Source organism: Penicillium psychrosexuale, assembly GCF_028828465.1.
Source record: "Penicillium psychrosexuale strain IBT 29551 chromosome Unknown utg000003l, whole genome shotgun sequence".
NCBI classification, from domain to species: Eukaryota; Fungi; Ascomycota; class Eurotiomycetes; order Eurotiales; family Aspergillaceae; genus Penicillium; species Penicillium psychrosexuale.
Window position 1 is genome coordinate 398,584 of NW_026643188.1, and position 22,454 is coordinate 421,037.

The 22,454-nt window shown below is 49.9% G+C and overlaps 10 protein-coding genes across 10 annotated transcripts; 5 read left to right on the top strand and 5 right to left on the bottom strand.

Annotated features, from left to right (window-relative positions):
- Positions 1–307: 307 nt before the first annotated feature.
- Positions 308–2,456, bottom strand: N7518_004065 (putative C6 transcription factor; the record flags this gene model as incomplete). The annotated part of the gene is made up of 4 exons (XM_057184992.1): positions 308–948; positions 1,015–2,090; positions 2,168–2,300; positions 2,351–2,456. 4 exons carry the CDS (start codon positions 2,454–2,456, stop codon positions 308–310), a joined length of 1,956 nt encoding a protein of 651 aa, XP_057041762.1.
- A 712-nt stretch (positions 2,457–3,168) lies between these two features.
- On the top strand, positions 3,169–4,128 carry N7518_004066 (SDR family oxidoreductase; the record flags this gene model as incomplete). The annotated part of the gene is made up of 1 exon (XM_057184993.1): positions 3,169–4,128. The coding sequence occupies one exon, from the start codon at positions 3,169–3,171 to the stop codon at positions 4,126–4,128; it is 960 nt and encodes a 319-aa protein (XP_057041763.1).
- A 236-nt stretch (positions 4,129–4,364) lies between these two features.
- On the top strand, positions 4,365–4,867 carry N7518_004067 (uncharacterized protein; the record flags this gene model as incomplete). The annotated part of the gene is made up of 2 exons (XM_057184994.1): positions 4,365–4,778; positions 4,853–4,867. 2 exons carry the CDS (start codon positions 4,365–4,367, stop codon positions 4,865–4,867), a joined length of 429 nt encoding a protein of 142 aa, XP_057041764.1.
- A 265-nt stretch (positions 4,868–5,132) lies between these two features.
- Positions 5,133–7,382, bottom strand: N7518_004068 (DUF3292 domain-containing protein; the record flags this gene model as incomplete). The annotated part of the gene is made up of 5 exons (XM_057184995.1): positions 5,133–5,925; positions 5,973–6,200; positions 6,256–6,767; positions 6,820–7,029; positions 7,098–7,382. The coding sequence occupies 5 exons, from the start codon at positions 7,380–7,382 to the stop codon at positions 5,133–5,135; spliced, it is 2,028 nt and encodes a 675-aa protein (XP_057041765.1).
- A 613-nt stretch (positions 7,383–7,995) lies between these two features.
- N7518_004069 (crossover junction endonuclease MUS81) lies at positions 7,996–9,875 on the top strand (the record flags this gene model as incomplete). The annotated part of the gene is made up of 3 exons (XM_057184996.1): positions 7,996–8,087; positions 8,140–8,309; positions 8,368–9,875. The coding sequence occupies 3 exons, from the start codon at positions 7,996–7,998 to the stop codon at positions 9,873–9,875; spliced, it is 1,770 nt and encodes a 589-aa protein (XP_057041766.1).
- A 111-nt stretch (positions 9,876–9,986) lies between these two features.
- On the bottom strand, positions 9,987–13,820 carry N7518_004070 (putative copper resistance-associated P-type ATPase; the record flags this gene model as incomplete). The annotated part of the gene is made up of 1 exon (XM_057184997.1): positions 9,987–13,820. The coding sequence occupies one exon, from the start codon at positions 13,818–13,820 to the stop codon at positions 9,987–9,989; it is 3,834 nt and encodes a 1,277-aa protein (XP_057041767.1).
- A 973-nt stretch (positions 13,821–14,793) lies between these two features.
- On the top strand, positions 14,794–16,998 carry N7518_004071 (transcription factor TFIIIB subunit BRF1; the record flags this gene model as incomplete). The annotated part of the gene is made up of 1 exon (XM_057184998.1): positions 14,794–16,998. One exon carries the CDS (start codon positions 14,794–14,796, stop codon positions 16,996–16,998), a length of 2,205 nt encoding a protein of 734 aa, XP_057041768.1.
- Positions 16,999–18,320: 1,322 nt separating this feature from the next.
- N7518_004072 (uncharacterized protein) lies at positions 18,321–19,430 on the bottom strand (the record flags this gene model as incomplete). Its single annotated transcript, XM_057184999.1, has 1 exon — positions 18,321–19,430. One exon carries the CDS (start codon positions 19,428–19,430, stop codon positions 18,321–18,323), a length of 1,110 nt encoding a protein of 369 aa, XP_057041769.1.
- A 210-nt stretch (positions 19,431–19,640) lies between these two features.
- Positions 19,641–19,972, top strand: N7518_004073 (uncharacterized protein; the record flags this gene model as incomplete). The annotated part of the gene is made up of 2 exons (XM_057185000.1): positions 19,641–19,692; positions 19,728–19,972. The coding sequence occupies 2 exons, from the start codon at positions 19,641–19,643 to the stop codon at positions 19,970–19,972; spliced, it is 297 nt and encodes a 98-aa protein (XP_057041770.1).
- Positions 19,973–20,485: 513 nt separating this feature from the next.
- On the bottom strand, positions 20,486–21,862 carry glfB (uncharacterized protein; the record flags this gene model as incomplete). Its single annotated transcript, XM_057185001.1, has 4 exons — positions 20,486–20,854; positions 20,919–21,550; positions 21,610–21,677; positions 21,735–21,862. The coding sequence occupies 4 exons, from the start codon at positions 21,860–21,862 to the stop codon at positions 20,486–20,488; spliced, it is 1,197 nt and encodes a 398-aa protein (XP_057041771.1).
- Positions 21,863–22,454: the final 592 nt, after the last annotated feature.

A 22,454-nucleotide genomic window follows, 5' to 3' on the forward strand; every position in this document is an offset into this window, starting at 1 on the left:
CTTGGGGGAGAATGGTAATTATAGAGAGGAGCAGAGCTCTAAGAAGAAGGGAGGGGGAAACCCAAGAGCATAAGCGGGAGTGACGGTGACGACATGGGAGTGACAAGACCTTAGGGTTAAGGTCCACGGGTGATAGCTTACACTCCGGAGTGCGTGGTCCATGACAGAAGTGTGCGTGTCGCCAACCCTGGATTCTTGCACTATTTACATTCCGTGCCCATCTATGGTATCCAAATGTTGATATCCTTGGTATCCTTGATATTTTTAGGTTTGCGTCGATTCCTTGCTTTGCGGGGGGTCTTCATGGTCATTGTGTTAGAAAGTCAAAATCTGCCATACTCGGATCTAGCAGATTCTCATCAAGACCAAATCCGTATGTGCCGACCATTCCATAGATCAGATCCGGTGGAGGGAATCCCTGTGCCATGGCATTGGCTCCCCCAGGGACCTCGCGGCCTTGCAGCGCAGTATCGTTGTTTCCTTGGAATTGCCAAGAAGCCTCCCAAGAGTCAAAGCGCTCAAGCATCTTGCCCAATCCACGTGCGATATGTCGAGTAAGATGTCGATCACCGGCAGAGACGCAATTCATTAATTCGATCACACGTTCAACTAGCCGTCGCACTTGTCGAGCGTTGATGCTAAGGTAAGCTGTGTTCCAATTGATTGCGACCTTGAGTAGGAAAACAGCGGAGAATGTAACCATAGTGTGGGTGAAGATCGGAACGCCAACAATCGCATCCCGAATATCAGGCTCCTCGAGAACCATATTAAGACATGCCATCGCGGAGGAAATTGCGATGTTGGCCGATTCCTTGCGGTCCATAGAGAAGACGGGTGTGTTGGATGGTGAGAGCGCACGAAGAGAAAGCGAGTTCAGCTGGAACTTTGCAAAATGGTAGTGCAGAACCACTCCTTTCGATGGATAAGTCCGCACATAGGTGCTATCGGCTGTAATGCATTCCAAGTTATGTTAGAACCGAGAGTTGCTGAGAATTAGGCTAAAACGTCACTCACCAGATCGAGGCTGCCAGAGAAGTCGCCATTGGTCTACTGCGACATTGTATACGCGCAACTGTCCAAAATCTTCCTCCGTCAATGTTTGTTCAGTGTCGCTACCAAACATTCGATATGCCTCAGTCAAGATCATAAAGAGAGCCACTTGAGCTAAAAGTCGAATGTCTCCGGGGACGATCATCGGCAGCGCGAGGAAGGTCTCATAGTTGCGGATCACCACATCCTCGTGGATGACAGGTGGCCGCCCATACGCAATACTGAAGTGATGATCGCACACGTAAAGCAAATACCAGAGCTGCGCGCGTTCATACTGATCCGTGTGTCCACGGGTCAGGCGCTGATAGCTTTGATGGAGACCCATCTCGGTCGCGATTCGTACTGCATGCCCGGACAACTTCCAACTCAACTCTGATAGCCAGAATGCCCCCACACAGAGGCCTCGGATATCATCCAAGGTGTGGGCCCGTGTGAGGGCCATGTTGGATACGAGCGATACATACTCGCTGTAGCAGCGGTTCAAAGTTTCGGTGCGGTTCGGAATATGAAGTGCCGCGACAGTCAAAACGGCTGCAGAAAGAAGCGTCGATGCGCGACGGACGGACGTTAAATCGCGGTGTACAAGAATTATTCCACCCCACAGTAGCTGGTTCATGGTGCGACTGAAGTACGCGAATAATTCCTCCGCTTCATGGAGGGAGATCAATCGTCGTGAGATGAAATCTTCCTCTAGCAATGTCTGTTTCGGTGCCTCGACATGATTGTTTCTTAGGTTCCGTAATTTAGTGACCTCGTATAGACTGCGCATAGGAGCAGGCACTAATTCTGGGTCTTGGAGATCCTGCTCCGGCGACGGCTCCCGAGTAACATCCATCACGACTCCCAGTCCCTCCTGGTGACTGATTTGTGTCTGCGATCGACTGACGGAAGGGTGGCCATGATACGACTCGGCAGGACTGGGGCCATTGAGAGTCTCCCCGGAAGCATAGGTTGAGAGCTCAGGCAGTCCGCCTTGTCGCAATAGGTGCGAAACAGCCGCCTGCAGCTGTTGCATAGTCGCATTGGCCTGTGATTTCCATCTATACCAGCGCCATTAGATTAGCGCCCCCGATAGGTCCAAAGCCTCACCAAAGGGCCGGGGCGGGGTCACACGTACATCCCATCATCATTAACAAATTTCTGTGAAAAGTCGTTTACGACGCACTTGATACCGCTGCGAGTACATTTTGTACAAGTTGACTCTCCTGACCGAAACTCACAGCGAATCTTATGGCGCTTGCATTCTGCGCCTATTCCCTGTTAATTAGGAGGCATTGGAGATGATGTGGGGAAGACTCACATGCACGAGCTTTGGAGATCTTGGGGACAGAACGTGTCTTGCTCTCTTGGGGTGATTCCAGGCCAGCGTCATCAGGGGATCGTTTCAGTGGAGTACCGGTATCCATGATGTGATGCTACTCTAGAGGATAGTGGGAAGAGTCGGTGATACTCCGGCACGCAGTTTAGGGGAGAAATCTTCTCCCGAGTGGGGGGAAAGCGTCGGAGTAAAGCGACTGGACTCGAGTACGCCGAAGAGCCAGAGATAAATTGCAGTTTATATTTCGAGGAGGTTGTTATGGCCAATAGGGTAATGTATGTACAACATAGCAAGAGAAAGGAAGAGGACAAAAATAAATCGTGTGACTTGGGACCCCCCGCAGGCTCGACTTCCCCGAAATCCTCACCCTAGACGTTATTCTGTTGAGATATTGTTGGCTTTTTAAGATTCAGGTCTGAATTTTGAATTGGATATGTTCCTTGGATAGAGTCTAGTATATAGCTTATTGTCCTCGACTTCTAACTGACAGGCTGACAGGCTGACAGGCTGACAGGCTGACAGGTCACAACACCCGTGGACAAGGCATTCCCCAGGATTCAACCCCAATTGAGATCCCCCAGACAAAAGAGGGCCCTGAAAGATGACACTCCAAGGCGATTCGCGCACAGCAGTTCCACAGCAGATCCACTTAGGAAGTGAGTCCCGGCCCAAGTCCGGTGCGGAGGACCAGCTACGGATCGCCTCGGACTTGATGCGAATGCGGAGACTAAACTTACATATTGAAATACATCATCATCATCCCTCCCATATTCCCTCTTCATCACACCAATCTCAAGAAAATGCATGTCCTCATCACTGGCGCTGCCGGCTTCATCGGCCAATTGCTTGCGAAAGAGCTGTTGAATGACCCAGCCTATCGCGTCACACTGACCGATATACATCAACCTCCGATCCCCGCGGGCGTTCGCTATCCTCAATCCGCAACGGCAATCAAGGTCGATCTCTTGACAGGCGCCAAGGACATTGTCGATTCTTCCTTGGACGCCGTCTATGCCTTCCACGGCATCATGTCGTCCGGCTCCGAGGACAACTTCGATCTAGGCATGAGCGTCAACGTCGATGCAACCCGCAACCTACTCGAGGCGTTGCGACACACCTGTCCCGGAGTCCGATTCATCTATTCGTCCAGTCAGGCCGTGTATGGCCGACCGTTGCCAGAGATTGTGACTGACAGCGTGATCCCGACTCCAGAGTCCTCTTACGGTGCCGAGAAGATCATTTGCGAAACATTGGTGAACGAATACACTCGCCGTAAATTCATCACCGGGTTTACCCTGCGGTTTCCTACCATCTCCGTCCGACCGGGTGCACCCACTGCTGCAGCTTCGTCCTTCCTTTCCGGCATGATCCGGGAACCCCTTGACGGCCAGCAATGTGTGATCCCCATTAAAGACCGACAGTTCAAGTCGTGGCTATGCTCGCCCAAAACCCTTGTGGAAAATCTCCTTCTCACTCTCCGTCTTCCTGCGGACTCCGTTCCCCCGCACATTCGCCAGATTAATGTGCCTGGAATCTGCGTTACAGTCCTGGGCATGATGGATGCATTGGAAGCCGTGGGCGGTGCAGATAAACTCGCCCTTCTAACAGAGAAGGAGGACCCTGCGCTGGTTCCAATTTTGAAGTCATGGCCGACGCAGTTTGATAACACTCAAGCCATCTCCTTGGGGTTCAAACGCGACGAGTCTTTCGAGCAAACCGTGCGGGATTATAAACAGTCATTGACACAATATAGATCTTAGAAGTTCAATGACGTCGTTTATTAGTTGATTTCTAAACTCTTTGTCATTTTACCTGTTACATAAAAAAGGAGGTTTCCGGTATAGACCAGGGTTGTGCTAGTCAGTTGTCAGCCCAAGTCGCCATCTGGGCACCACCCGCTTTTCCTACCAACCCACCTCCCTTCAACTCTTGGGCTGTTCACCCACTTGGGTGGGATATTCTATAATCTTTTACTCCGAAAATCAATCGTTCCAAAATGCCAACACAAATCTCGCTTCTCGTGTACAAAGGCGTGCCAGTAGACTTCTCCAAATACCGACACACAGCGCTGCACGCCCTCTACTCCGACGGCCAATATGATTGGCTTCATGCTGTCGGCGCACACCCTTTCTTCAAATTTCAAAAGGACACAGAGAACCCGATTTCTGAGCCGCCAATAGCCTGGATTCCTGTATGTACGGTGCCGGACTCTGTCACTAAGGAGAAGATCATTTGTGCATGTGCTTGCACGCCGGTGCGCAATGGCAATAGCGACCGAGACTGGAACTGCCAGAACTGGGTTGGAGAGGCCTTGACTGAGCTCGTCAAGATTGGCTGTTTGACCAAAGAAGAGCGCGGAGTGGCGATTGGTAAAATGGTGGAGATTATCTTAGAAGCGGAGCTGGAAGACGTGAGTCCCGTTCTAAATAACTGTTCTATGCAGGAAATTATGTGGACTAATGTGGATTTGTTGCTTGTACATAGGATGGGATGTATTAGTCTTTATGGCTTTTTTCTGCTCTGGTCAACCGTTTTCAGCTGTAGGTTGTCAATTTATGTCATGCCACAACCTGGGAGACTTCAACGACAAAATTTCTTCGGTGACTGCAGTAATGATATTCAGTTTAGGTCTCTTAATACATCGCTAGTCAAGGAAACATAGCCAGCTGTACATATGCCACTGGCACATAAAGCATAACACCATCAGATCGGAGACATCATTGCCAAACCTGCGATTCTCTCAGCACGCGTCCTGGAAATTGCATCAACAGCTCGCCCAAACCTGTCCGTCAATGGCAATAAGCCGATTAAACAGCTGATTCCTCGTCTCCATGGCAGTGAGTTGATATGACTGCCCTGGCATCTTGCCAATGATGAGCAAACCATCAACCACCTCCTTACCATGAAGAGCCCAACCAACAACCAATTTCCCCTTCCATCCCATACCGCCTAACTTTCGCATCTCCTGGATCTCAGTCACCGGCATAGTGAACATAACCGATCCATCTTTGCGATTCTCCAATTTTGCGTCTCCATTCTGCGGCGTATCAGTTGTGAAATACAGCAGCGGAGGCTCCTTGGTCGAGTCAATAATCGCAGTACCGCGCTTGCCTTTGTATCGAGCGTCAAATGCCACAGGTCCACTTGGTGTTATCCTCTTCCCTCTATCACGTAGGACACCAACCCGATTCTTAGCATGATGTGAACCGATTGCTGCTCGCAAGCGATCGATCCCTCTTTTGCTCTCAACACCACTGGCCGTTGTTTCTCGGAATAAGCCTAGAATGCTCGATCCCAATGTCCTTTTATGGCTCTTCTCTGGTGCTGGTGAAGCTTCGACCGCCTGGGCATGGTCGTCAGGCTTAACCAGTGCAGCTTGTTTAATTTCCTCGTTACTAGCACCTAGGGTCAGTTCCTCCGGATTCAAAGAGACTGGCCGCGAGGGTACTTTGTCTGGTGAAGTTGGAGGGGGCGGAAGTGGTGACGCATTAGCTTCGCCGATGCGGAGAAGAGTAATAGCCAGCTGAGCATTTGTTGGAATACCTTTCAGGAGGGAACTGTTGCGAGTTAGCATTGTGAGTACATGCACTTATTGAATGCATACTTTTGCAACTGAGTAATCTTCCGCCAATTCGGTAGGCGGCGATTCAGATATGAAACCCCTCGTCTAATGACAGGGTCTCCAAAGAAGACGAGCCCGATCAGAAGTGTACTCAGCTTCATAAAAACGTAGCAAGATGTCATTAATGAAGCTAGGAATGCCGGGACCAACACCGTCGCCAGGCGCAGACGAGGACTCAGTCGAGGAAACGGAGTTGTTGCGGATAGAGCACTAGATAAATAAATTTAACAACAAACCATGAGTAAAACCACAAGCTCTTACTCACTTGCCCATCTTCTCATAGGTATCTGTGATGTCGCCTATTACGTGCATTGAAGAGTTCGCAATGTCCATCACGCTCTGTTTCATAGGTTGTCGTGTTTTGTCATGGGAGTCTGTCGGTACCTTTCCATGGGCAGCGCTTTGCGCATCGGCAGTATTGGCAACAATATCCATCGCGTCTGGCACGTCATCTTCCAAGGGCGCATCATCAGGGACCCCTTGATCATGCTTCCCAACTGCGCTTCCCACGGCCACACTGGCAACGCTTGCAACAAGATTACTGGCCTCTTGCTCGGCTGCTTCGCCCTTGAATTTCTCGGGGGCCCCGGTAATACTATCCGCAGACCCAAGGATTCCCGCCTTTGGCTTTTGTACACCACCCGTATCTTTGTTGACAAGAGAAATTGGAGCGGGAGGGAACATGAGTGATCGACACGGTGGATAGAGCACCAGGGCAAGTAGGGTGACCAGCATAGTTGGAACAAGTAGATCGAGAAGGCATGATAGTACGTAGACCTGCATAATATCAGTAGCGCTCCAAATACATTTCTCTAGAATGGAGACAGACCGTGCAAAAGGCAGCGGTTCGTCGCGGCTCCTTCCAAGACCGTAGTCGAGCAATATGTTTGATACAATTGGTCAATCCAACAATAACGGTTGTGTAAAAACGTTCAATTGTAGCCCTGAGTTTATCCGGCGAGAATTCATCGTCGTCTTCACGCGTGAAATCCAGTTTCTGCAGGGAAACATCGGGAACTGCTTTGACTCGATACATTTGCTGGTGTGCAAATTGACAAGGTCGGTTTCAATTCTCCTACATTTTCATGTGGGGTGCTCAGGACATACCTTGTCGAATCGTCTAATGAGCATCCACAAATCCTCATTTGATAGCCCGGCCACTAATGGTTCCTCGATGACTTCTGGAGATTCATCCCATCCAATATTGCTAATTTCCGCTGTGTCCCCAGCTTTTTGTGCAAAGCCTCTCTCATCCTGTTTTATTTGAGATAGCACATGGCTATCGGTTGGTCCCTTGGGAATTTCAGGATCCGTAGTGAGATTGTTGTCGGCCTTAGTTGTAGCACGGTCGACTGAAGCGGATGGCATCGCCTGTCTGTCGGTTGCAGACATGAGTGTGAAATTGTTCTAAAGTTCCCTAGATTGTCTTGAAGGGTTTGTTTTGCGGTCCACCCCATTGAGAGGAAGCTTTCCATGGGACCTGGAACCTGTCTTGTAGTTGCGCAGACTGTCGACGTCATCTTCCTTCGGTGGCAATCAACACAACCTTGGAAGCAAACTGGATTATTTTAAGTAACAAATGTCATAGAATCAATTGTGGTAATAAGGTTCGACTGGCGAAAAAGCACTCGAGGACATAGACCTGACTTTTTTTGTTTGTGTTTTGGGTTGACGACTAAGGCTGCACGAGTGCCATTCTGGGTGGTCATCAATTCTAGTTCTAACTGCAATGCAAAGGATGAAAATGACCTCGAGATGTAAATGCGACTAAATTATATAAATGAGCTCGTTGTAAATCGGCAAACCAAGTAAGATGGATGCAAGTTAAGAGCAGCCCTCCCCAGGTGGTCTTCCAAGGATTGCAATCAACATTCCTTATCTCTCTTATCAACACGTGCCAGTATTCCCAGAAAGGCAACATCATCGCGTCCAAGCAAGGAGAACTCATCTTGATGATAATTCGCTCTGCTAATCTGCCATCCAGTCACTGGACACTCGACTCGCCATGAGCGAGGAGTGTGCAAACCCCCTACTCCTGGGGTGGATTAAAGAATGGCTGGATCAAGCTCGAGAACGGAATAGCAAAGGCGTGACCGTGTACGTATCTCTTGGCGCCCATCGGGAAAAGACTATATCTGACATCTTGCAGGTACAAGAAGGCTTATGAGTCAATGAAAGCCTGTCCGTTAGAATTTCAACATCCGTCTCAAGCGCAGCAATTGAATGGACTGGGTCCTAAATTGTGTGACCGCTTGACCGATAAACTAAAGGCCCACTATCAAGAAAATGGACTTCCAATGCCGGAACTGCCTGGGAAAGGTTTGTGGTATCACTTGCACCCTGGCCCCGGAAACGGACGCTCAACTAGGTCGAATAGGTGGAAAGAGAGCATCTGAAGGCGGCGTGGATCAACCGGCGAAGAAGCCTCGGAAAGCCAAGCCGTATGTGCCGACATTACGATCTGGTCCATATGCACTGATGTTGGCCTTGGGAACCCAAAACGAGAATGAATCTCAGGGGATGACCAAGGCTCACCTGATTGAGGTGGCCCAGCCATTCTGTGACAGTTCGTTCACGGCACCCCCGGACCCGACCAAGTTCTACACTGCCTGGAATTCAATGAAAACTCTAATTCAGAAAGACCTAGTCTATGAACATGGTCGTCCACTTCGAAAGTATCTTCTTTCCGAAGAAGGCTGGGAGGTGGCCAAACGTCTCCAAAAGACATTACCTGGCGATGTTCAAACCGCCATGTTTGGCTCCCAAGCTACTGCAACGACTGAGTCACAGCAAAGAGCATCGACAGCCGAATTTGCCTCATTTCAACAAGATGATGATTTATTGGCAGACGCCCAAGAAAAACTATCCGAACACGACATTGCCAACATCGAGCCCATCCTCTTCCCACCCAAGAGCTTCACCATCCATCTCGTTTTAGACACCCGAGAAGTCCGCACTTCCACCGACCGCGACTATATCTCCGGCGAACTGATCAAGCAAGGAATCAAGCCGCAAGTACGTGCCCTGGAAGTTGGCGACGCAATGTGGGTAGCCAAATGTCACGATCCAACTTTCCTCACGAGACATGGCGAAGAAGGTGATGAAGTGATGCTGGACTGGATCGTTGAGAGAAAGCGTCTAGACGATCTGATTGGATCTATTAAAGACGGCCGCTTCCACGAACAAAAGTTCCGGCTCCGTCGCTCCGGCATCAAGAACGTCATCTACCTGATCGAAGAGTTCGCAGTCACGCATCCTGACTCGACTAGCGGGAGTGCAGCTCAATACCAGGAGATGGTTACCTCGGCCATCGCCTCGACACAGGTTCTTAATCAATACTTTATCAAAAAGACGAAACATCTGGACGAGTCAATCCGGTACCTAGCGCGCATGACTCTGCTCTTACGAAAGATGTATGGGGTCGAAGATGCGCCCTCCATCGGAGACACTGATAGCAATACCAACCGTAGCACGGTTCCTGCATCTCCAGTATCCAAAATTGGCCTCATCCCCGGCCGCCGTCTCTCCACTGACTCCTACCTCACTATACTGGATAATCTCCGCTCTCAAGATCCGTCCATCACATACGGGGTTTCATTCGTGACCTTCTCCGCACTCACTTCCAAGTCCGACGTTCTTTCTCTTCGTGACGTATTTCTTAAGATGCTGATGTGTACCCGTGGCGTGACGGGCGAAAAAGCCCTTGAGATTCAACAGATCTGGCCAACGCCACGGCATTTGGTGGATGCGTACATGGCTCTGGAACCTAAGGAGCGAGAGATGATGATAGCGACTCGGATGTCGGAGGTTGTAGGGCGGAAGAAAGTTGCTAAAGATCTCAGCAAGCGGATTGCAGAAGTTTGGGGGGAGGTGAATTTGTCTTAGAAAGGTCTTCTGTCAAGGCTCCTTTGAAGATGACATAGTACCGAGTTCATTCGCAGGTATTAGATACAAAAGTAACGCCAAAATGAAATAAATGAATATGTACCATAATGCCTACCTCTTCCTTCTCACAATCTTCATAATACTTTCTTTGTTAATCCTCAAAGCCAAGCTACTCAGCACAACAGAAATACTACTTAACGCCATGGCCAGAGCAGCCCACACCGGACTCAGTCTCCAGTGCTCATTGGCCATGATCATTTCACCATTAATAGTTTTATGATGATGGCCACTCACGATAGGATAGAGGACACCAGCAGCAACCGGAACCAAACAGAGGTTATATATAACCGCCCAGCCAAAGTTCATACGGACTCGATTGAACACACGGCGACTGAGCAGGACCAGCTCCAAAATCGTGCTGAGATCTGAGTTGAGGAGGATGAAGCTGGCGGAATTGATAGCGACGTCGGAGCCAGATGCCATGGCGATGCTCACATCTGCTGCTGCCAGAGCGGGCGAGTCGTTCACTCCGTCGCCGACGAAGGCGACAATGGGACGCGAAGGGCTTGAACTCGGTGTAGTCTCACCACCGGCCGGTGTTGTATTCTGTGAACGTTCTTGAATCTGACGAACAAAGCTGGCTTTCTCCGCTGGTAGGACATTGGCCATTACTTTGGAGCGCGGGATGCCTAGCATGTCTGCGACGGCGTGGGCGGTAGTCTGGTTATCGCCAGTGCACATGAAGACATCAACTTGACGCTTCTGAAGCTGGGAGATTATCTCGACAGCTTCCGGGCGAATCGTGTCTGATGTGGCGAAGATAATAGCTGGTATGAAGTTGGATGGTTCGGTGGATGGGGGTTGTACTTGACGTAGTGAAAGGACTGCAGTAGACTTTCCAGCTGACTGGTATTTCGCCAGCAGACTGGAAACGAAGTATGTGTCTGTTTGGGGGGATAGTAGACTGTTGAGAAGACGTTCATTGCCAATTGCGGCTTCATACTGCCCTTCGTGCTCGGAGCCAGACACAGTAAAAGTTCCTTTCATGCCTTGCCCGGAAATCTCATGAACGTCTGACGACTTGACAGAGGAAGATTGTTGTGTTTTGCAGAATTCAGTGATTGCCTGGGCAATAGGATGGTTGCTGCTCTCTTCCATTTTTCGAGCCAGAGCCCATGCGACCTTCGCAACTTCTGGGTCACTGGTCAAAACTTCATGCTCAGAAACCTTCAGACTTCCACCCTCAGTCAAGGTGCCTGTCTTGTCAAAGACGATTGCATTCAAGCGACTGGCTTCTTGGAAGGCTTCGCCACCACCTTTTACCAGGATACCATACTTCGCTGCTAGGCCGCCCCCAACGAAAAGCGCCGTAGGGGCTGCAAGGGCCAGACCGCAGGGACATGCCACCACAAATACTGAAATTGCAAATTCCAGCGCCCAGAATGTCCAGCCACCATGTGCGACATCGAGATAATCTGCGGGGAGCACACCGGAATGGCCAAGTGCCAACCAAATAACGAAAGTCGAAATGGCGATCAGAGTAATAATAGGCACGAAATGCGAAGTGAGAAGATCAGCAACTCTTTCAAGAGGTGCACGCTTGCTTTGCCCCTCACGAACCACGGCAATGATTTGGTCAAGCATAGATGAACCACCAAGCTCAGTAATACGGATCCGTACCGGCTGGCCGACGTTAACCGAGCCTGTATAGACCATGTCGTCGGCTGTTTTCTTGACTGGTCGCGATTCTCCTGTCAAAGAGCTTTCATCGAATTGGTATGACGCGCTGTCGACGATGACTCCATCTGCAGGAGGCGAGGCCCCATGGGGAATACTGACGACGTCACCAACTTCCAGGAGGTCGACATTCGTACGCTTAACTCCATCTTCGGAAGTGTCATCGGACAACAGTGCCTCTGAAGGTCGAAGCTTGCCCAAAGATGTCACAGCATCGCCAGTTCTGGCTTTACTGTAGGCCTCCAGGAATCGACCACCAAGAATGAACAGAGTTAAGAAGACAACCGAGTCGAAATAAGTCGTGCTATGGGGGCTGGACTTGGTACCCACAACTGCGTCAACGATAAGTACCGCCAAAGACGAAATATAGGCTACCGATGTGCCTGCAGAGATCAAAAGGTTCATACTACCAAAACGGTAGAATCTTCGAAGGATCGGCACTCGACTTCCAGGCCGCCATAGCGCATAAACCTCCTTCGCAGCACGGACATGGAACACATCAGTGCCGTAGAACATGACAGGAGTTGACATTATAAACAGCGCCCATTCGATGCGGGTCACACTGCCAGACCACATAGTTTGCTCCAGATACATTCGAACAGAGTTTTCAGACGAGACAAGAGACATAAATACAATCCCTATGAAGAAAGTCGGAATGGCACTGATAAAGACGAAAAGCAATCGCGCCAACAGACGGCTTCTTTCATGATGCTGGATCGCACGAGACCGGTCTTCAATACTAGGCGGGTGATAAACAGTCGCGCGAAAATTGTCATTCGCCGAGTTGATCGCTGAGATTATTTTGCGAACGGTGAGAAATGGTGGCTGTGGAGTATAGGTGACTTTGACGATGGGGGTTTTCTCGGAGAGTGCCTCCTCGATGGTGACACCGGGAACCGATTTCACTGCCCCCAAAACAGTTTGTGGGCAATGGTGACAGAACATCCCATCCACTTGTATAGAGATTGTTCTGATCTGGGCAGTGCTGAACTTTTCGGTGCCAATTTTCAATGGAGAGACACTATTGACGGTGGCATCGTATCCAAGGTCTTCAATCTTCTCTATGATTTTATCAAGATTGTCTCGGCCTTCAAATTCCACCCTGCCGCTATGGGAAAGCAGGTTCACAGACACATCACGAATAAAAGGAAGTTCTTCAAGTCCTCGAGTCACCCCTCCGACACAAGAGCCACAGGTCATGCCGGTGATTGCAATCTCGCTGACGTAGTTTGCTGCCAGCTCTGCAGATGCCGGTAGTTTGGGGACTTGGTTCACCTCGTCCAGAGATGCTTCGAACCCAGCATCATTAATTTGCTCAACAATCTGGTCAACATTATCGCGAGGTCCAACATAAATTACTGTTGCGCTGTTGGTGAGAAGGTTGACAGTGATTTTGTTCACGAACCCGAGTTGTTGAACCTGTGCGGTGATGCTGTTGGCACACGACGCGCAGCTCATTCCTCCAACGCTAATCTGTGCGGTGAACTCATCGGATGATTCAGCGGACGGACTAGGATGTCTTGCTATGTCTGTGGGTAATTTTGAAGCAGACACATCAGGTTGAACTTTTGCTTTGGAGGTGGCGAATGAACGGAGACCCTCCTGCACAGCATCCTCTGGGGTTGACTCAAGCTTTGTAACAGTGATGTCTTCTTCGTGCTGCTTGCCCAATGGTCGGAAGGGAATTTGTGAGGACTTCTCGTCCAAAGATCCTAGCTCCGTTCGAGAAGAATGACGAGAAAAAGTCTCTAGTTCTTCCTTCCTGCATGCATCGCAGTTGGCAATATGTCGTTTATGTCGGCTCGTCTGAATTCGCTCTTTAATATTGGACGAGATACTAGAAACAGAGGTTCGCGGCGAGGAGAACAGCGTAGAGCCGCGGTGATTCCAGGAAGAGGTGTCGAGTTCCGCGATGAGCCTTCCTCGTTGATCAAATGTCGTTACATAGTGTACTTCAAACGCGGCATGAATCAGCGCGTTGACGAGGTCGGCAGGCCGAACGGCGGAACTGTGGCTCGCACGCACTTCATGCGTCAAAATGGTGACTTCGATGTTTTCGACTGTAGGAGTCTCAGAGAGCACTTCGGTGATATATGCAACACATGATGTGCAGTGCACATTCGATACAAAAAAGACACTGGTCTGGGTATCAAACTCTTGATGGGCTGCCTCCAGATCGAAAGACTTGTTGTTGGGTCCTGAAGACATGACTGACTGAGATCTCTGCGACCTAAAGATGAGGTACAGCGTGGAATATATCGATCTTGCAAGCCCTCAGCAGAGTCGATGATTCAATATCGCTCAGACAAGGTTAGAAACGGGCAGTTGTCGGGATTCAGTGTTTACAGAGCGGCCTGATATCAAGGTGAAAGGAAGAGCGATTATAAAACTGGGAACGGAACCTTTTGCAATGCAGTATAATATTCCACTAAGAAAGAAAAGAAAGGGAAAATCCTAGAAGTGGGTGGCTAAGTTTAAACATGGCGAAGATGCGCCATTTGTGCGCGATTCCTCCAAACCACGCACAAATACCGCATTCCAGACATGTCGACCATGACCCCTGTGACCACTATGTAGTATGTCGCTAGTGTCGAGGCAGGCAATCAAGAATGAGGCCGGATTCTCGTATTCGACGTTGTAAAAGCAACCACTTCATGTGGAGTACTAAGTCTGATGATGCTGTTGCAGTAGTAGTCATGGATCATCCAGGAACCTCAGGCACCGAGGCGCGACAAAGACCAGACGGTTCTAAGCCTAATTGGGCTAGCGTACCCTGAGCCAATCAAGGTCACGTGATCCATGAATGGAATCCATCAGATCAGCCATGGAGCAAGAGACAAGCGACAAGAGATAAAGGAACTGGACTGAATTGAGCAATTTTAATTTGTATCTGACTTACTCCTGGTTCCCGACATCCAATCATCTAGAACTTCACGTCGTATGTCCGAATTCAGCTCTGCAGATTCCGGCTAATTACATAAGCGGGTTGAATACTTTTTTCTCGCCTTCCACTTTCCCTTATCGCGATTCTCGTGACAGTCGATAAACCCTTCGCTACAAAAAAAAAAAAGAGGCTGCGCGACGTCCAGTTAAAGAATTCTGAGGCTGTGAGGACTCGGCCTCCATCGAGTGCCCCTGTCTACATTCAATCTCTGACCTCTTACTTTTCGCTTTAACCAACATGTCGGCACCCAGATCCGGCGCGCGTCCAATCCCTCCCCGCGGGCCCCGGCCTCCTATGGGACGACTGGCGAGTCTAAAACCCCCCAACTCTACTCCTATCAATCGTCCAACGGCTATTGGACGCTCTCAACCACCCCGCCCGACAACACACCCGAAAACATCTAATTGTCCAAACCCAGGATGCCCTGCTCCGCATATTGTCGATGATGGAGGCGTGAGGGTCTGCACGGGCTGTGGTACAGTTATCAGCGAGAACAACATCGTCTCTGAAGTCACGTTCGGGGAATCCTCGTCTGGTGCAGCTGTTGTGCAGGGATCTTTCGTCGGAGAAGATCAGACACACGTACGCAGCTATGGTCCGGGTTTCCAGCGCGGGGGCGCCATGGAGAGCCGGGAAATGACCGAGCAAACTGGAAACCGGTATATGCTTCAACTTTCCCGGGCTTTGACCATCCCGGAGAGTGCGACCAAAGCTGCTGGTCAGGTGTTTAAGCTTGCCGTGGGACTCAATTTTATTCAAGGTCGTCGCACAAAGACGGTAGCTGCGGTCTGTTTGTATATTGCATGCCGTCGCCAAAATGGCAATACCGTCATGCTGATTGACTTTGCCGATGTGTTGATGATCAACGTCTTCAAGCTTGGTCGTACATACAAGGCACTTCTCGACGAACTCCGCCTAGGTGGCAACGTCTTTCTCATGAACCCCATCGACCCCGAAAGTTTGATTTATCGTTTCGCCAAGCAGCTGGAATTCGGACCCTCTCTCATGGCGGTTGCTGGGGAGGCAGTCCGGATCGTTCAGCGAATGAACCGCGATTGGATGACCACCGGTCGACGCCCAGCTGGTCTCTGTGGTGCCGCACTGATTCTTGCCGCGCGAATGAACAACTTCCGCCGAACCGTGCGTGAGGTCGTGTATATCGTCAAGGTGACGGAAACTACTATCAGCCAGCGTTTGAACGAGTTCGGTTCCACCGAGAGTGGTGAATTAACAGTTGATCAATTCCGTTCGGTCCAATTGGAGAACACCCACGATCCTCCATCCTTCACTCGCGGGCGAGAAGGTCGGAAAAGTCGTATCAAGAAGTTGCCAGAGACTGCGGCGGAACTCGAAGATGATGACTCCCCAACGGAAAGTGAAGCAGAATCAGTGCAGCCGCCTCGTATAGATGCCGACGGTTTCGCTATTCCCAGTCTCCCTATCGACCCGGCTTTGACTGCAACTAGCCTCGGTCGACGTGCATCAATAATTTCCAAGGCAGTGAATGAAGTCGTTGAAGATATCAGGAACGAGCCGATCCATTCCAAGGGCAAGGGCAAGCGACAACCCACGCCAGAACCATCTGCCGAGCAGGTTGCATCTGAAGCGGCGCTGGAAGATGAAATGCGGTCTATGCTTGCCCAGGGATCAACTATGATTGAGAGCGTCGGCTCCGACCAACCGCCGCGGCCGACCGTCTCCGACAGCACTGAAATCGATGCTGCCGAGTTTGAAGATGACCCCGAAGTCGCCAATTGTCTGCTCTTGCCTGCTGAAGTCGAGATTAAGGAGTCCATCTGGGTGACAGAAAACAAGGAGTACCTCCGCACTCAACAAGCAAAAGCCCTGAAGCGGGCCCTGGAGGAGTCAACCGGCGGGGGCACACCTCGCAAACCACGCAAACGCCGCCGTGGCCGCCTGGGAGATGTTACCTATCTGGAGGGTGAGGGCGAAGATGGCCGCAGCTCCCGTGCCTCGACACCGGCTGAGGCGACACGTCGCATGCTTGAGCGCCGGGGTTACAGTAAGAAGATTAACTACTCTCTTCTGGACACATTGTATGGGGGTGAAGGGGGAGATGCAAAGGCACAAAGCCTGAGCCGAAGCCAAAGTCGCAGCCAAAGCGTCGTCTCACGGCGCAGCGCCAGCATCGAACCGCAGGCAGCCACACGATCCCGGCGTGCAACGCCATCAGATGCCAAATCCATCCGTCCTGGCTCTACCGCACCACTACCTACTCCGCCGTCCACTGCTCCAGATACCATTCAGGGCGCAAAGCCGCTCATAGCCAAGGATGGCCCCATGAACAAGCTTGGGACAGATCCTGAGGAAGATGATGATGAGGAGGACGACTATGATGACGACGACAAGGATGATGGCGTCGACGACGCATTTGCAGGCAATTACGAAAGTGACTATGACTATGGCGATGATGATGACTGAGGAAGCAGACCTCAGAAGTCCTTACGAGCATTTTGTCATATGTCCTTTTGGTGGATTGGAGTTGTTAGGATGCGATCGTCATCCACTTGCTTTCTTTGTCTTCTGTTTTACGGCCTTCGAGATGATACCATGTACCTATTTCACCCATATGAGCATTGGGTTTCCGAATTTAATTATCACATTAATATCTCACGGTTGCAATTGGCACCTTGCTCGGTTGCCTCGACGTGCTCTAAGCAAAGCACTTGCTAAACCTGAGTAGTATCAAGCTCTAGCTCACCAATGGTAACGATCATTATCATTATACCACACCTCCATTTTCCCACCTATTTACGCTTCACCTATTCCATGATTGTAGGTAAATATTACTTGAATGGTCAACCGTGCCACCACTAGTTACATCATAGTTCCTGTTTTAGGTAATGTAGCTTGACTGAGCAGGGTAAGTATTCGGTTCCTTAAAAATGCCCGCGAAATGCACCAGGTCCTTTGAGTTTAGCATCTATTTTGGGGTTTCAGATATTCTTGACATAAACAGGTGAGCTAACAGGAGAAGCTAGAAGAATGGACTGAGATGAGGAATCTAATAGGTACCGACGCTCTTGGCTGGGTGCCAAACGACAACGGGCCTAGGAAGTCAAGAGCTGTCGTCAGGGCTATCAAAGTGGGCTTGGTAGCGAATTCAACGACCAGCAACATGTACTTATTTACATCTGCGTACCTCCTGAATGCTAGTGAAGCAATCATAGTTCGTACAACCAATATACATATTCGAAATTAACTGGGCTGGCTCTAGATAATTTGTTATTTTTTAGGCGTAGGTTTTCTCCTGCTAATAACTAGTACGTATAGGTGCATGATACAAGGACCTCGGGTTAATTACGGTATTCACGCCAAAATGATTTCAATCTTTTTTAATTTGATGAGATAGATAGTCGTAAATAAATAACGGTTGTCAAAAGCATGTTGAAGAACTCCCAGATTACGACGCCATTTTCCATGAAAGAGAGGAAAGCAAACCACCCAAAACCATCAAACTCTCCACCGGGCGGGAACCGAATTGGGCCGGACTGGGTCAGTCAGGAGCGTGAGTCTCATAACTAAATAAGCAATAGTGAAGAAATTTTGAGAAATTTTGAAAAAAAAAGAAAGAAGAGAGGAAAAGAAAGAAGAGAGGGAAAGAAAATATGATAGAACAGTCGGAAAGAAGACCGAGATCGATCGCGGATTGGTTGGATGTCGAGTCATCATGGCGGGTCGGATCGGTCGATGTCGTCGGATGGCACGGGATTGAAAGAAATCGAATGCATTTTTGGAAGAAGTTACGAGTCGATCTCCATTCCCATTTCCGTGCCTCCGCTCAGTTCGTCGAGGCTCGATGCTTGCAGGTTGTTGGACAGGGCTTGTTGGAGAAGTGGCACGCCAGTGTCCATGGAGTTGAAGGAGACAGGCTGTGCTCTAGGCCGGTCGGTAGCTCCGAGGGGAGTAGAGCCCTCGAATATGATGGGGGAGCTACGAAGGTTTTGAAGACATCCTTCCCAAGAGGAGGCAACGAGCTGGCCTTGAGTGAGGTCTTCGGTGAAGAGATAAAAGGCAGGCAAGGATCCAGAAGTTGGAGTGGCAGCCACGAGATAGGCGTTCAGAGCGCGGCTTTTCATAAGCATCTGGGAGTCGCGCAGGTGGGCCGAGTATTGGTTGTCGATATACTTGGTCCAGCCACGAACAGCAGGCGCCATGTCACCGTCAGTGTTGACACGCTGCCAGCCGATACCTAGGAGACGAGTGGCATCATCTACTAGGGGCTCAGCGGGCGGGGCAGGGCCTGCATTGAGAGTGCGGTGCTGATCGTTGGACCTAGGGTCGTCCAGGCGTTGGCGGATCGAGGATAGTGCAATATCGTCCAGACCTGGTGCAGATTTATCAAGGCGCTGAGACTTGCGGCTTACTTCAGCAGCATCAGAAAGCAGCGCGTTTGACCGCGAGGGGACAGGTGCAGCAGCAGCCTGTTGCGCCTCAGACTCTTGTTCATACCATGTGCCGGTTTGACTCTCGGCAGATATCGCAAGGCCAGTCTGCGGGTTTAAAAGAGCCATGCCTTCTCCATAGATAGGCCGGACCTTGGTAGCTGGCACCGCCTGGTGTGCCAGAGGCGCGCTGGGAGCAACGGCGTCTTCAAAAGTGGCCTCATCACGGGATCTTTTGCGGGAGGGCTTGGGCACCGCAGGAGCAGACGAGAAATTGAAGCTCGAGGGGACAGACGGTGTAGAGCTATTGTTTGCGAAGACAGGGCTGGTGTTTGTCGGATAGCTGTTGAAGCTTCCTGGGGAGTTGAGGAAAGAGGACTGGGAGAACTGAGCGAAGGCGTGTTCCCGGGGAGGAGAGAGGACCGTGACCGGCCCGTCCGAGAGGCGATTAAGAATCATTGGAGACATTGTTGCTCGGTATCGTCTTATGTTTAAGCCAAAGGGAACTGTTCTGTTAGATTAGGTGAGTAAGACACAAGAAGCTTCAACCACCTGTGGAAAGACGGAAGTAAGAGAGGTAAAAGGAGGAAGATATCTCGGTAAGTAAGTAGAAGAATATATATAGATGAGGAAGAAAGGTGGGATTGAAAGAAAAGAGAAAGAATTGGGAGGAGAAAAATGGGAGGAGAAAAATGGGCGAAATGGGGGAAAAGGAAGAAAGTCGAGCGAAGTAAGAGTAAGAGCAAGGGTAAGAGCGTGAGACAGGAAAGAACGATCTGAAGAAGTGGATGAATCGATGCGCGAAATGCGGAGGTACCAAGCCGAACGGTAATATACCAGCAAAAAGCAGCTATCCGATCGGCCGTAACGGTAATGATACGTGCGCTATTAACGGGTACTATTGGCTCATGCAGCCAAGACCTCAAGTGGAGTCGAGGTGGATGGGTCCAGCCCAGAGGCGATTGGCCTATGAGGACGGACCTGTCGCCCGCGAGGATTACATCACGTGAAATTCATAAAAGACGCATACATATATCACGTGCTGGAAAACATCACGTGCATTATGTGAGATCCTATAAGGTTCAAGTCTATTGAGATACTGTAACGACATGATGGGAAAAAAAAAAAAAAAAAAACACAATGACCACAAGATCAGGTCCAAAGCAAACCGACACCAGAGCTCGTGCAAGTTTAACATCAATCAATGCTCGTAGAAAAAAAAAAAAAAAAAAAAGTACACTGCCAACAACAACACTTTCATGTCTTTGTATACATCACAGAAATGTGGCTGGAAAAAGAAAAGATTGGTAATAAAACAGCCAAAAACAAGCTCCTCCTTTCTCCATTGCACCTCAGGGGCCCATAGAGACAAAAGTATGAGCGGCAGTCTCTGCATGTAATCGAGAGACGGGAAGGAACGGATACCCGCTACATAACTGCACTATTGTGGCTTCAAACACTGGGCCGGGTTTTCGGTGTTCCAATTTATAGGAGACGGAAAGACAAGGATCTGATAAGTGCATTTAAGCATTACCAGCAGTAGCACCGCCAAGGTAGCCCTTGACACGGTCAACAGAGTCATTGGCGTAGCTGGGAGCCATAGAGCCAACGAAGAGGAAGAAAATAAGAGCGGCAGCACCAAAGACGACAAACTTGCGCTGCGCAGGGCGGTTGTTGCCATAGTCAGCCCAGGCACGGCCGGCAGACGAAGTGTACTCGCGCATCTTGTCGCCGCCAAGCTTGTACCAAACAAGACCCAGTAGAGCAATAGAATAACCGAAGAACTGGAGGCCAGTGACGGGAGTCTGCCACAGGAACATGGAGGCAGCAACCAATAGGATATCCTTGAGGACACCGCACAGAGTCATGACCAGGGAAGAGGTCTTGCCAATCTGTAGAGAGTATTAGTAACGCTTCCCTCGGGAGTAAGATGCGGAGTGCTAAAGTATCACTTACTAGGAAAACGACCGAGACGTTGAGCAGGAAAGCCACAACGGCATTGAGAACTAGAAGCCAAATACCAACGGAGTAGACATGGTCCATGGTGACGTGGGGGAATTCCAAGAACAGAGCAACGACACCGTTCATGACAGCACAGATGGGGGCGAAGTAGTACAGAGAAACCATGGGGTCCATCTTAAAGTCGGCGGAGCTGAGCAGACCCTGTACCATGACCAGACGGGTGGCCTCGAAAACGATACCACCGAGCTGGAACAGGAAACCGACCATGTTGAACTTGATCTCACCGAAGGAGGCAATGATCACACCGATCACGATGATGGAGACGTTGGCCAGGACCTTCATGTTGGCCGGAGCCATGCCCATACCCCAGGTTGCGAGGAGGACAGCCACAGGGGTGGTGGCCTTGAGCATTTGGATAAAGGCAACGCTCAGGTAGAGGTAGGTCATGTTACCGCAAATCAAGCTCAGACTGAACATTATACCGATAGGGACGATAGCGCGGAGGTAGACACGGCCGGTCATCTTGACCTTCTTGCGGCCATCGAGGACAGTAGTGGTGCGAGCGAGGATTTGGGTCATGATAGTAGCGAAAGACAGATGCCATGTTGTGAGGATGATCGGGAAACCTATTCACAGTGTGAGGTTAGTGCCAGTTTCCTCGCATTGTATCTCCGGTCTGACTTACGGAAGTTGGCATAGTCGAGGAGGTACTTGTTGAACAGGATAACAGTGGAACTCAAGGTGATCCATGTACTATCAAGAAATCAGCAATGTTCTCCGATCTGTCTGGTTCCTTCCGATGTTGCTCACGTCACATAGACCGCGGGGTGGAATGTAATGCCCGGCTGCTCTGTCTTCTCCGCTGCGGGGTTGACAGTAGGCAAAGACTGCTCCCGGGGAGTCTCGCCAGAGGCGCGGACCTTCTCGCCGTCGCTCATTGTAAAGATTTGAGATTGATCGGACAAAAAGCGCTTAAATTCAAAAGGTCGTGGCCGGGACAGGCTTCCTTGACTAAATGCGGAGGAAGCCACGGAGAAAAGTGGGCAAGATGAAAAGGGAATTAGAAGGAAATGATCACTAAAATGCTCCGAAGGTTAACGAGTGCGACAGAAAGACCAAAAAAAAAAGCGATAAATAAAAACGAGCGTGGATGAAGAAAGCGTGAATGAAGAAATGATGATGAAGGTTGAAGGGATGGAATGGGGTACGTACTCCGTGAGTAATTTTTTTCGGCACCAAACATTAACTTCAATTTGGGGGTTTGACGGAGAAATTAAGGGAAGAAAAGGCAGTTATTGTAAAGGAAATCGACAAGAAGCCAAACATAAAACAGCAACGACAAGAACAGAAACACCAGGTCAAGAGAGATCCACTCGCCGCAAACAGAAAGTGAGAGGAGAAGGCTGGTGTATGAATGTCTGTACATGTATGGAAAGATTGGTATATGAATTACCATTACTCCGGACCTTGGTTACGGCTCTGCTAAGGCCACCTATACTCTTCGCTCATAATTTCTACTGTTACGTAGTG